Source organism: Catharus ustulatus, chromosome Z (genome assembly GCF_009819885.2).
Source record: "Catharus ustulatus isolate bCatUst1 chromosome Z, bCatUst1.pri.v2, whole genome shotgun sequence".
NCBI lineage: Eukaryota > Metazoa > Chordata > Aves > Passeriformes > Turdidae > Catharus > Catharus ustulatus.
In genome coordinates, this window is record NC_046262.2 from 22,954,912 (window position 1) to 22,968,488 (window position 13,577).

A 13,577-nucleotide genomic window follows, 5' to 3' on the forward strand; every position below is an offset into this window, starting at 1 on the left:
TTTCTAACCATTAAGACAGTAAGAGTTTATTACAAGCTATTTTGTTCATAAAAAGATAAAAAAAGATAAAAAGAAGAAAGTAACACAGTTTTAACACTGATGCTTGAGGGAAAGGCTAAAGGGAATAATTTTTCCAAATAACAATACAATATATCACACAAGTTTGGAATTGTTGCTGACCAAGCTCTGAGGAATTGTTTTTTAAATTATTTTTAGCATGTCAATCTGAAAGACTTGAAACTGCAAATATGAATCATGTGCAGCTTAGATGGCTTCTGATTTGACTTCCCTAAATGATTATCAATGTAATTATCTTATAAAACTGCCACGTTTCTAGCTTTTCCTTTTTCAGCAGGAGAGTATTTGATATGACTTGATACAGACAAGATTTAAACTGAAACTACAAGAGTTGCTAGCCATTTAGAGCTTCTGACAAGGATTGTTTAAAATATTTTCTAAAAGCAGGGTTCTCTGTATCTCCATCATGGTATAAGCCTATCATATTTTAAAGTGTCTGGAAAGAGCATCTCTACTATATTTGTTTCTCTAACAGCAGAAATACATGTAAGAATCAGCCTTAAGACCCATAACATTTAAAACAGAGCACAGTTTTTCTTGAGCTAACCTAAATACAGTACTACATTGTGGAAGCTTGCAGGCACAGACTTGTGTAATCTATAAATAAATATATTTTAGTTTTTTAAAAAATAGGTGACAGTACCAATTACTGAAATTTTATTCTGCAAACAGGAAAATTAGACAAAGACTAGGAGAGCAGAATATATTGACATGTTTAGCTAACTTTTGAAATCTTCTTCTCAAGTAGACAGAAACTTACCTACATACTTTGTTAACCTAGTTCAGCTTAACAGCTGTTATAAACTGAAATCTGCTTTGGGTAAAAGTAGATTTTATTTTTTCCTCCCAAATTAGAAGTAAAAACTTGGTATGTAAGGCTAAACCCACTAAGTCTTGAACCAAGGAAGGAATCAGATATGTCACCTACAGGTAATTCTGCCTTTTTTAATAGTTCAAACAATCGGAAAAGTTGTATATAATTAAGACCATTAAATGCAATATCTAGAGCATCCATTTTGTATGTTGATGTTTATTCTATTTTTCAGCCTGGCAGAAAGATAACCTAGTTATTCAACCACTTTGTAATGTCATAGAATACTTGAGAGTTTGAAACACACAGCTCCCTGCAACACAGTGGATCAGCATCACGTGACAGCAACAAACATAGCTGCCCAGCATTCCCACCTCCCACATTCAGACCAGAGCCTTGGCAATACCTCACTACACTATTTTGAATCATTTCAGCTGTGCAGATACTCTAATTCTCACATTTCTCAACTCTAAGACTACAGAGTCCAGTGCAACCATATTTCAGTTCTCCTATAACTGTTGATTTTTCCCCAAAGAGTCAAATAAAGAAAACAAATCCCATCATGTGGCTTTACACTGACATTCATATGACTATGGTCAAGTTGGTGAGCTCTGGGCCACAGAATAACCAAGTTCACCAGCAGGTGAAGTTGACTGAAGGTGGCTCTCTGCACAGAGCAACATAAATGCAGGAAAGTACCCCTTGTCAATCTCGAAGAATGTCTGCTCAGCCACAGGACTTCTGCCTTATTCTCCTTCTCCCCCAGTAAAATCTTCTCAGTGTCTAACAACTTTCCCCATACTGTTTGTCTCCTGTTCAAGTTATATTCCTATTTCATCCTGAGACTTCAACTCTTGATATCCTTATCCTAAAATAGCCTCCATTAATTTGCAGTCAGGGCCTTTGTGATAACTGTTTCCAGTTACACAGCAACTCTCAATCCCTTCCTTACTTCTCATTCTCCTAACATCCTGATCTGTGGGTTTTCTCTTTCAGTCCCTGATGGTACTTGCCAGGACCGGAGAGTGCTAACAGGTAGCTATCTCTCAGAAAACCAACATTTTCATCAGCCAAGAAAGACTGGAGGCCTACTTGACGATTTCCACAAGAATCTTTATTTTCATGGGAAAGGGTAGTCAGCAGGATTCTCTCAGAACAAAGGGCAGACACCTATATTTATAGGTTCAGGAAGGATCCAAACTGCAACCAATAGAAGTTTATACAAAGAACAGAAACTGACCAATTAAACATCCTAATTTCTAACCAATTATCTTCTGAAGTGTTAGGACAGTGACCAAATTCTTAAGGAATCTGGCTCAACCTTGGTATCTAGGATACCTTATCTATTATAGCAAATTCCAGGGGCCAGGGGAAGATGGCTTTGGAGAAATTGTATCATCCACACTGATCCTTCTCTTGGTTTATCATCTTCTCTTTCCTTAGTGCAAACTTCATCTCCTACATATGCCTACTTGTTCATCTTCTCCATGTACATTCCCCATGGTAGCTGAAAGGTGTCACTAGCACATGAATCAGACTGCCTGTATAGTGCCCCTACTCAGTTCTGTACTGAAACAGCTGAGACCTGCAACTCCAGCAGGTAGCCTGGGTTTACCCTACAGTTCTGGAAAGCATCATGTAGTCTCTGCACAAAATTTATGTTCACTAGCCAGCCAAAAATAGTACCCACAAGGGGATCAACATACACATAACCTGGTCACTGCAATGCCAGAATATTTCTAGAATAAAGAATATTCTTCAAGAATCTGTGCCTGCTGTTTTTTTTCAGAAGTTCAAACTTAGCAAAACTGACAACTATTTTTGTGGAGCAGAAAAACACACTCTACAAGTATAAAGGCCTTTCCTTATCAAAGTCCTGAGCCCTGTTCCAAAAGTAACAGGGCAATGAATGCTCCTGAAGAAAAGGTCAGGAGCACTATTTTTAAACACTTTAGAACCTAAAGCTTCCTTCTCAAATGTTTTTTGATGAGACTGTTTACAAACTATTTACATAGGTTAAATTTCCTTCTCTACATAACACACACATACAAAATACTTCTCAAAACACAACCAAGGTAAAGTCTAATTGATAGATTTATATATTTAATGTCTTAACAGTTAAAAATTGCAGCTTCTCATTTTACCTTCTACACAAATAAATTTGTTTCTCCATTCAATACCATCAGGTCTTGCAATAGCCTTGGCCTCACGAACTGAAATCATCTGATGGCTCCAACTGAAAAAAAAAGGAAAACAATTCGCAAAAAATTTTAACTCTTAGTTCCAAATTCAAAGGATCAGTTTAGATTTAAAAAATTGTCAGACTGAAATGCCATAAGCCTGGATAACACAGTATTTTATAATAATGAATAATTCAGTTTAACATCACGAGCAGGAAATAAGAAAATTTTTCTACTAACAGAAGTACAAAAAGCACCTTCAAAACACAGCATCCCAGGTATCCATGAGTAAAATATATACACAATGGAATTCTTTCAACTAACAATGTCAAACTAAATTTGCATTGTCACCTACATTTATTTCAAAGTTCAAAATAAATTACAGAATCAAATTTTGCAGAATTTTCTGTAGGAAGAAAAGGAATGTAAGGAATAAGTGCAGACAAGTTACGTACTGCATTCCGTAAACAATACTCAATAGCATAAAGATATATAGAAATAATTTGCTCATAGGCCTTCCTTGTGCAAGGAACCTATTACTAGAAACTTTCAACACCTTATACATGTTGAATTTTAGATATGCAAGTAGAACAACTCTCTACCACTTTCTGCAGGCAAAACAAGGAAATGACCACATTTAAGCAGGAATAGCACGCAGATTATAGGACAGTCTTCATGATGTGCCACCATCTTTATGATGCTCGGCACAAGAATATGCCAAATGTAATGAAAGAAAAAAAAAAAAAAACCACTTCCAGTTTTATTTTCTTATCTACCCAGACACCTTTCAGCTGCTCTTAACTAGAGAACAGCTCATCCTGCATGCCATAATGTGCCACATCAAAAACAGTCAGGGGACTGGGCCAACAGGGGTTTTGAAAAGGCAGATCCTGACTGACCACCCTGATCTCCTTCTGTGACAATGTGGATATCTGCTCTGGACATAGTCTGCATGGACTTTAGTAAAGCCTTTGACACCATTTCCCACAGCATTATCCTGGAGAAGACTGCTGCTGATTGCTTGGGCAGATGCACTGTTTACTGGATAAACTGTCTGGATGGCTGGGCTCAGAGAGTGGTAGTGAGTGGAGTTACATCCAGCTGGTGGCCACAGCTGCTGTTCCCCAGGGCTCAGAGTTTAGTATTTTTACCAATGATCTCATGGAGTGCAGCCTTAGTCAGTTTGTAGGTGACACCAAGCTGGGTGGGTTATTGATCTGCTGGAGGGCAGGAAGGATCTGCAGAGGGATCTGGACAGGCTGGATCATGGCCCAAGGCCAGGAGTGTGAGGTTCAACAAGGCCCAGTGCTGGGTCCTGCCCTTGGGTCACAACAACCCCAGGCAGTGCCATAGGCTGGGACAGAGTGGCTGGAATGGACCTGGGAGTGCTGGTGACAACAGCTGAACATGAGCCAGGGTGTGCCCAGGTGGCCAAGAAGGCCAATGGCATCCTGGCCTGGATCAGCAATAGTGTGGCCAGGAGGAGCAGGGCAGGGATTGTCTTCCCTGTACTGGGCACTGATGAGTAAATAGGAATTGGAGTAAGTTGCCTAGGAAAGTGATGGAACTACCATTTCTGGAAATGTCCAAGAGATGTCTGGATGTAGCACCTGGGAATATGTTGCAGGGTTGGTTACAGTGTTGCTGCATTGGCAGCTGCATTAGATGATCTTAAAGGTTTCTCCTAGATGATTCTGTAAACGAAGAAGCTACCACATCAGTGAAACAGCTAGATCACCAATACATCACCAAATGTCCTAACTAAACGGGTAGAAGTAGATGGGCAATGTACTGTCAGCTGTACCGGTCTTATGTACACGTGACAGAACAGCTGGGCTGGGTACAACCACCTTCAGTAAATCTGTAGATATCAATTGTAAATTTAAATACTGTCTATAATTCATCAGTTAAAACTGAAATAATTCTGTCCTCCCTAGACCACAGATCTCCTGTCAAAACTCCATTAAGTCAATGATGACAAGACAGCTAAAAATATGTGACTGTAATTCCACAAATTATCTTGAATACAACCCATAATTAAAGCCTCCTATGGAACTCAGTTGTTTGAACAAGTGTATTTCCACAGCACACGTTCATTTAACAATATGAATAAGACTTATTTTAAAAAAATGCAGGACACAGCACACTAAGAGATCTAGGATACCTCAGTGTGTGTATGTAGGTTTCTTTTGATATATTCTTTAGAAAATTAGTAATGATGATATCTTCTAGCATTCAATGTAAACTAAAGCCTCCACTCTAACCTAATAACCTTTTCTTAATTCTGATAGTAGACTACTTTTGTGATAAAAAGAGATAATAGCATCAAATACTTTCCTATCATGTGTTTTAATAATCAACCATCAACACAGGCTTAATTCAGTTGAATTGCTCAAAAAAACCCAAATATACCCGCACAGAAAAAAAAAGACAAAAGACAAAACCCCTGTACTTAGAGCTTCAAACAAGCTTAAACTGCAGCTCAAGACCACTGGTTGTGAGCAGAAGCTTACAGTTTGCTTTTTTTGAAAGCTTATTTAAAAATCAGAGATGCAGACCAGTGGGGAGGGAAAAAAAAAAGAAATAAAGAAAAAATGTCATGCAAAGAAGTATTTGATCTGCATTTGGTTTAACCAGGCAGTACTGTTTCCCTTGAAACAGTAATTCTTCTCTTGAATTCTTTTTTTACTAAGCTATATTCTCCCTCAGCAAAAAATAAGTGCATTTCTAATACACCGGTTAAGTAAAAAAAGCAACAAAAAAGTAGCATTTCTTGCTGCTTAAAAAGCTTTTTGAAAACAGTTTCTTAATCTGACAGTCTTACAGACCTGTCTTGGTACCAAGATCATACTGAATTAGAAATTAATTATTAATTGAAACTTATTTGTGAGTCAATTTTAGCCACTTTGGCTTACATATAATAACTTTATTGTTGCTAACATAAAGCAGATATTCTCCCAACACACATTTTCAATCTGTAAGGTAACAATGCCATTTAAACAGTTATTTTAATTATCAGTTTTTTCTGTTGTCACTGACTGCATCAGGTATGTGATCCTCACGGCAAAGGCAAGTATTTGAAAGAAGACTAGGTCTTTTCAGGTGTGTATGACTACAGTACAAATAGAATAAAAAAACCTTACCTTTTCCAGAATATTCCTACAAATCAAAGCCACTTGTATGAACAAAATAAGATGGGTACAAGTTGCAAACATATTTAATTCAATATAGTATTAAAAATGATCCCTTTATTACTTGACCAATTCTATAGTGAAAAGAGCTGCAATTTTATATTTTGCCATTAAAATGTAAGCAAGCTATAACCATGTCCACTATATACAAATCAGTGAATGATCTTGAAACAGCTGCTACTTAACCTGCAGTGGTAAATTTAAGGAAAGTAATCGCAGAGCAATAAATACAGGGATCTCACTTGGTAAGGAGACAGCCAACTAAAAACCTGCTGCCTTCACTCACAGTTGCAGAATTGAAATTGGACACCTCCTTCAGAGAGGGTGGTAAACATGTTTCCAAATACTTGCTTTGGAGAACATCTACAATTTTTTCTTGATCACACTGACTACTTAATCAGTGGACAATTTTAAATAGTTAAAGTTAAAATGAAGTCATAACCATAGTCAACCGTATCATAAGAAACATTACACCGACTTGAACTCTTATGGCAAGATAATTATACAGCCATAAAGGCAAAACAAGCTTTGCCGTATATGGTGTGTTATTCCAAAGCATGCTTTTTTTGAGGGGACAGGGACAAAGTGGTATAAAAATTACTTCTTATGGACACACTGAAAACCCTGGAGTAGGACTGCAGAAGAGGTACTGTATAAGTACATGTCAATAAACAATTTTCTGAAACATCTTATAGTCTAAAAAAACAAAAGTTTAAAAGCATAAGGGAAAATAAACACTGCACAAGGACTTATGCATGACTGCACAGGATGGAAAGCTCCTATTTCTTCCTCTGCTACCCTCTCTAAGTCCATCCTGTAACAAGTAAATCAGATAAAGTAAAATAATCACAGATTTTAACTGAAATACATAATGGCCTTTGTTAGAGTGAAGAAGTTTAAAACAAAGTATCTCCATCTTCTCTTATCTTCCTGACCATTACACGTAAAATAGATTAGTAATTAAACATTCTAGGCAGGTGGCTTCAGTGATTTATTCTGTTCAAAATTATGATCGTCACAAATGATCTGATCATTCTTGATTGCATGCTGTTCATTCTGCAAAATTACTTTTACGAAAATTGAAGTCACACTCTCTATAGCAATCTTTTCATCAAACATGTGACAGTCCAATAGGGAACGTTCAGTGGCCCAGTAGAAATCATATAAATACAGCCTCATTCAACAGACACAGTGTCTGAAATAGAATCTCAAAATTTTGGTGCATAAAGACACTAGTAAATGTTTCACAGAGAAAACAAACAGTGAAAAAACTACGTATTACAGCAAATATTCAACACATTCTAACACTAGTTCTTCCACGAAAGGCCCAACTCAGAGAGCGCTGTGTTGTGCATATTTCCAAGTTGAATTTGGCAGCCAGGAGGGCCACTCATGTCCTGGGGGCACCAGGCACAGCATCACCAGCCGGGCAGGGGAGGGGATTGTCCTGCTCTGCTCTGCATTGGGACAGCCTCACCTCAAGTGCTGGGGGCAGCTCTGGGTGTTGCAGTATAAAAAAGACAAAATCTACTGGAGAATGTCCAAAGCAAGGCTACTAGGATCATGAAGGGCCTTGAGGGGAAGCTGTATGAGGAGCAGCTGAGGTCACTTGGTTTGTTCAGTCTGGAAAAAGCAAGACTGGGGAGACCTCATTGCATTCCTCATAAGGGGAAAAGGAGGGGCAGACACCGACTCCAGTGCTGACTCCTTGACTCTCAAGACAGGACTTAAAGTAACAGCATGAATTTGAGTCAGGGGCAGTTTAGTTTTGATATTAGGAAAATATTTTGCACCCAGAGGGTGGATGGGCACTGGAGCAGGCTCACCAGTGAAGTGGTCACAGTACCAGTCCGACAGAGTTTGAGAAGTATTTGGACAATGCTCTCTGATACATGGTGCGATCCTATGTAGGGCCAGGAGCTGGACCCTGATGGGTCCTCTCCAACCAAGCATATTCTATGACTGTGTGATTTTGTGTATTTAATTCTTACCCTCATTCTCATTTGCACTGTTGTTTCCATCAGCATCTTCAAAGCAAAGGTAACAGATCCTGTGCCTAGCATGAGACAACTTTTACTTTCACTGGCTGACTATCACATACACAAAATCATTTTAGCACTATGTTCATGTTCCTCCCTGTGGTGTACTAATTTGTCTTCCCCAGTCAATGAAACTACATGGAATTTTATTATCAACCCTATTCTTTCCAAAGAGGATTTATGATTGTCAGGAATACACAGATAAACAGTACACTTGACTAAATTTTATTTCCATAGCAGAAAGAGTTAAAAATAATATAGGCTGCTGCATTAAGTGCATCATTTCCTCAAATGACTTCTCAGTTATACAGTAGCATTTTCAACAAAGGAATTCTAATGGTTATTTTTGCTGGTATATTTTTTCTTTTTATTAACAGAATATCACAAGCGAAATGTTTAAATACTTAACAGGTACCAAACACTAGAACACAGCAGGTATTCCTTCTATGAAGTTACTTTTTGAAACATTTTCTTCCCTTGACATCAGCAACTATCCTATCTTCACTATCTACTTTTTCAAGCTTTGTTTTACCCAGAAGTTCCTCTGTGTGACTGTGAATAAATTTAGGTAGTAATTTTTCCTGATTTATAATCATCACAAAAATAGTATTTAGGGATTGCCATCAGCCTAAACATTGATATTGCAGAATTTTTGGTCTGCAATATCAGTGTTTGACATATGTCTTAGCATATCCTTTCTAACAGCAGAGAAAAATGAGGTCATTCTGGACCAGCCACCAACTTAGGCAGAAATCTGGTCTTGACTATGCTCACAAGCACCCAAACCCAGAAAAGTCAAAGTACAGTAATTTCACGAATACAAGCCGCACCAATTTGACTAAGATTTTGCTCCCACACCGGAAATGCGGCTTATACTCAGGAGCGGCTAATATGTGAATAATTTTCTGACATTTACAACCTCAGAAGTGCCAGTCAGGGTGCTGAGCCGAGCACCTGCCAGTAAAAACTGGCATTTCGCGATTGTTACAAATTGGTTACTGTATTGCGCCGCGGGTGGAGTCTGGCTCCCTGCAGGCAGCACGGGGGGTGGGGAGAGAGGTGGGAGAGCTCTCTCCTTCCCTCCTCTGCCGCAGCCCGGGGGAGAGATGGGGCGGGGCCCCGTGCCGCCATCCCCGCGGCTCAGGGGGTAAGCGGAGAGCTCCTGTTCCTGCCTGCCGCGGCAGGAGCAGGCAGACTCCGTCCCCGTCGGCCGCCGCGGGAGCGCTCCATCCCTGCCTGCCATGACGGGGCAGCACCGGGCCAGGGCAAGCGAACCCAAAGGCGGCGGCCGGCCCCAAGCGGCCCCGCTGAGCGGCAGCGCCGGGCTGGGCCACCTGGCCCTGTCGGCAGCCCCGAGCGGGCCGAGCCTGCACAGCCCAAGCTGAGCCAGTAAACCCTGCCCTGCCGTGGTTCTGTTACTATTTGGCAACTTTGTTGCACGCAGGTCCTCGCTGCAAACGACAGAGCGGCTTATACTCAGGTACGGCTTATTTATGGACAAAGAACGAAATGTTTGCCAACACCCAGAGATGTGGCTTATAGTCTGTGCAGCTTGTATTCGTGAAATTAGTGTAGATATTTTTCCTTAGGCAAGATCATCTCCATTACTTCGCACAGGCAAACCAGAAAATTTCTAAGTGGAAAAGATATTTATTTTCATAAATGAGAAGATTAACAGCTTGTACAGCTGAATAGTAATAAATTCATGTAGTGTCTCACATAAATTAAGAACCTAAGGTTATCCTCCAGCAGTGTCTTCTCATTTGCCTCTTTAGCAAATGTCACCTAATTAAAAAGACAGTTACTCAGGAGAAACATTTAAGACAAAAGACCATTCTCTTATCTGAAGAGACCATTGAAAGAAAATCTCTTACATGAAAATCTCTCAGTCAGGCTTAAGAATGCACAAAACACAGTTGGTTCATGTGTTACTACAGGCCATAGGATTTACCTTACATATTTCAGATATGACGTTCACCCCAGAGATGCTTTAATAATATTATGGTCTTTCACTTCTTATATTAAAGTAAATTATGAATACTTCCAAAATTATGAGTACCTAGTTGTATGTTTTGTTCTTCCAAGAAATGGAGATGATGCACATACATAAGGAAGCAATGTACATGAAATAACTGCATCAGAAGTTATTTAGATCTTTCAGCTGATTGAGACACAACCATTTGATATTTTATATGAACAAGTATTTTTTCTATGAAATCCAGAAATATATGAGGAACAATTTGGCAAAACAGCTGTAACTTAAGGCCTTCTCAGATGCCTTCACAACTTTAGCTTGTCCTCTTATATAAAGAAGCCCAGATGCCAAAATTAAACTCAGATTCTAGCAAACTAATAATGGGAAACAACTGTACACGGGATACTTCTTCACTAGGTGAGGTCTATACAGATGTATTATCTGATCAAAGTAAGAGGCCACCTGGCCAGTTACCTCCATTGACTCAGTGTGACAAAAGACAAGCACAGTTCTTAAGGTCCAAATAATTCATATCACAATTGATACCTTACATGACAGCTAAGAACAGACCTTTCTCGCACATGAATAGGCAGTCATATAATAGTGTAACTGTGTAACAAAATCCAGTAGTTTTTAAAGGACAAAGCCCTCTCACTTCCTATTTTACAGGAAAGAATGCCTGAAGAATATATCAGACAATTTACCTGCATTCCTGTTGTCATTTAGCCTTTCCACTCATTTCCTGTCTCTCAGTTACCACTCCTGCATTGCTGCTTTTCTTTCTCTCAAGGGTTACAAAGGCTGTATTGAAGGAACCAAAGTTTCACATCTTCTAAACCACTAAAACGAGCTTATTACTTACTCAAATTCTGTGGCATAATATTTGAAGAAGCCTATTAGCAAATCTCCAAGGCTTGATCCATTTTTTGAGATGTAAGGAGGAATGGTACACGGAGCTTGATGAACAAGATGCAACTGCATAGTAGGATCAAAACATTCCTGTTAAAATAAAATCAGATTGTGTATATATATGTATACATACACACAGACACACACACACACACACAGAGCCTTAACCCAGATGCATGTATTTTCCACAATAAGGAGCTGCCTATTATTTGCTTACTATAAGTTCAAGGACAACTTACAAGCCAAGGACTATTTCTCTTCTACCCCACTGAATACTAGTTACTCCCCCTGAAAAACCATCATGCACAGGAGGATACAAGACCATCTCTTGACTTTCGTTTACTAAAGAATTTTAGCATGGCAAAACCTTTGAACTAGACTTGCATCTAAAACCCTAAGAGCAAAAGCTGAGTAAGGTAGCCTGCACTGAGCTGACCGCAGTTCAGCTGAGAAACATGTAGGTGAAGTTAATGCATCCACTGTCAATTTCCAACAGCTGAAGTAGAGAAATATTCCAGAGCAAAGGCCTAACATTGCTCCCAACACAAAGTCAAAAACTGCATATGGAACCCACTGGCTATAAAATGAACCTGCATCCACCCACAAAATAAACATGAAAACTGCACGTATTAGTTCCTCTAGCCAAGAATGAAAAAAAAAAAAACCTAAACAAAAAAACCAACCAGTTCTGAAGTCATACAAAACACCTGAATACACAGAATGCTGCACTTTAGCTGAAGTATGCTTTTCTGTAGGGGAAGAGGGTTAAGAGGGTTATGACGGGGTAAGAAAAAAATCAGGTTTGCTATGAAAAAAAGGCACTATCGCCAGGTCAAAAAGGAATAGATACAAGATTAAATACACATGGTATTAGAACTGCTATTTCAGTGTCCATTGCATCCTTCAGGTTCTTCTGATACACTGGGGTACATGGAAGTAAACATATCTCCTCTTGCCACAGAAACAATTTTTATAACTTGCTAATACCTGGTTCTAACACCATTTTACAGCAATGTTCTGTATTTTACTGAAAATGAACTCAAGATACATTCACATAAAGAAATATATTTATGTAAACTTGGGAACCTGTTCACTCATTACTATATCTCCTTACCCCTCCCCATCAATTAATTTTTAAGAGTAGTATCAGGCATGATTCAAACTTTTTAGTACTAGAACAGCACTAGAAGCACTACATATTAGTAGTATTATTTCCATGTCCACAGTTGGCACTGCTTCCTCTGAGAAAAGTACTGTCAAGTGATAAAGCCAGCAGGACTGGAAAGTTTGAGACTCCCATCCTCTTTATGCCAGCTCCAGCAAAACTTCCCGCAACCTTGTGCAACATCTTTTGGGGGAAACAAGCCATCCTTCTAGAGATAAAAAAATTTCAGTGGTTGATCTCATATGATGTAATGCTATATATAAAATATTATTCCAGTTGACTAAGCTCAGAATTTAACAGCTTATAGTTCATCAGAAGACACCAAAACAATGGAAACACAGACATAAAAAGCAGAGATGCAGTATACAAAGACCTAGGAAGAAAATAGTTGTTCCAATGCCGTATAATAAATACAGTTGAAACCCTAAAGTTAATTAGAAAGGTACTACAGTGAAAGTCACGCCTTGCCCATCCCCACAGAAAGCTAAGGAAGAGTTAGAACAATTGAATTTAGAACTAGCAGTGTACCAGCTGATGAAGAAACATATTAGGCAGGAAGGAAAAGGAAGAAAAAAATGAGCCACTGACCTACAAAAATACAAAACAGAAGTGCAATAAAATTACAACAGATGTCTACTAAGACTAGTAAGCATTTGGAGGCAGTAGAAAAGGAGAACAAGATTAATTTTTTTACACTTTGAATATCTGAATTACTGAGAACTTCTCATTTGAAAGAAAATTCTGCCACCACAGTGAGGTTGACAGCAGCTAAAAAGTTAGACTTTATTTTATTATTTTTCATTAAAATAAGCTATTTTTTTACTGGCAAGCAATAAGATATCAGATAAAGCAAAGTTTATCTTACCCAGAAAGACTTTTGCTTTCAAGAAAATACACGTGTATTATTCTAGACACGCGCTGTAGTAAAAACGCAGGTTACAGTCTATAGCAGCTAGCTATTAAAACTCCCATCACCCAGTTTAAGAGACAAATAAAAGTAATTCTCATTTCCACTTGGTTTAGTGGCTATGTCACTATGAAAATTGCTCTTAAAAAGACATTTTGCATTGCAAATTAGAAGGCATAGACTGATATTACTTTTCTGGAAGAAAATGAGACTTATTAACGGTATTAACAGTAACAGTAACTAAAGCTATGTATTAATCACATGTCCGTGATATTGTTAGAAGATTTATTTTTTAACTACTGTTGGTTGCTGATCACCTCAC

General features: G+C 38.6%; 1 protein-coding gene across 3 annotated transcripts in view; it reads right to left on the reverse strand.

Moving 5' to 3' along the window:
* The window catches only part of TENT2 (terminal nucleotidyltransferase 2), a 50,185-nt gene that overhangs the window by 9,308 nt on the left and 27,300 nt on the right, over positions 1-13,577 (reverse strand). For all 3 annotated transcript variants that reach the window (XM_033085725.2, XM_033085727.1, XM_033085724.2), the window contains exons 12-13: positions 11,137-11,273; positions 3,034-3,125 (exon numbers count right to left, since the gene is read on the reverse strand). In XM_033085725.2, the coding sequence (XP_032941616.1) occupies positions 3,034-3,125; positions 11,137-11,273 (229 nt within the window). The remainder of the gene's footprint in view (positions 1-3,033; positions 3,126-11,136; positions 11,274-13,577) is intronic.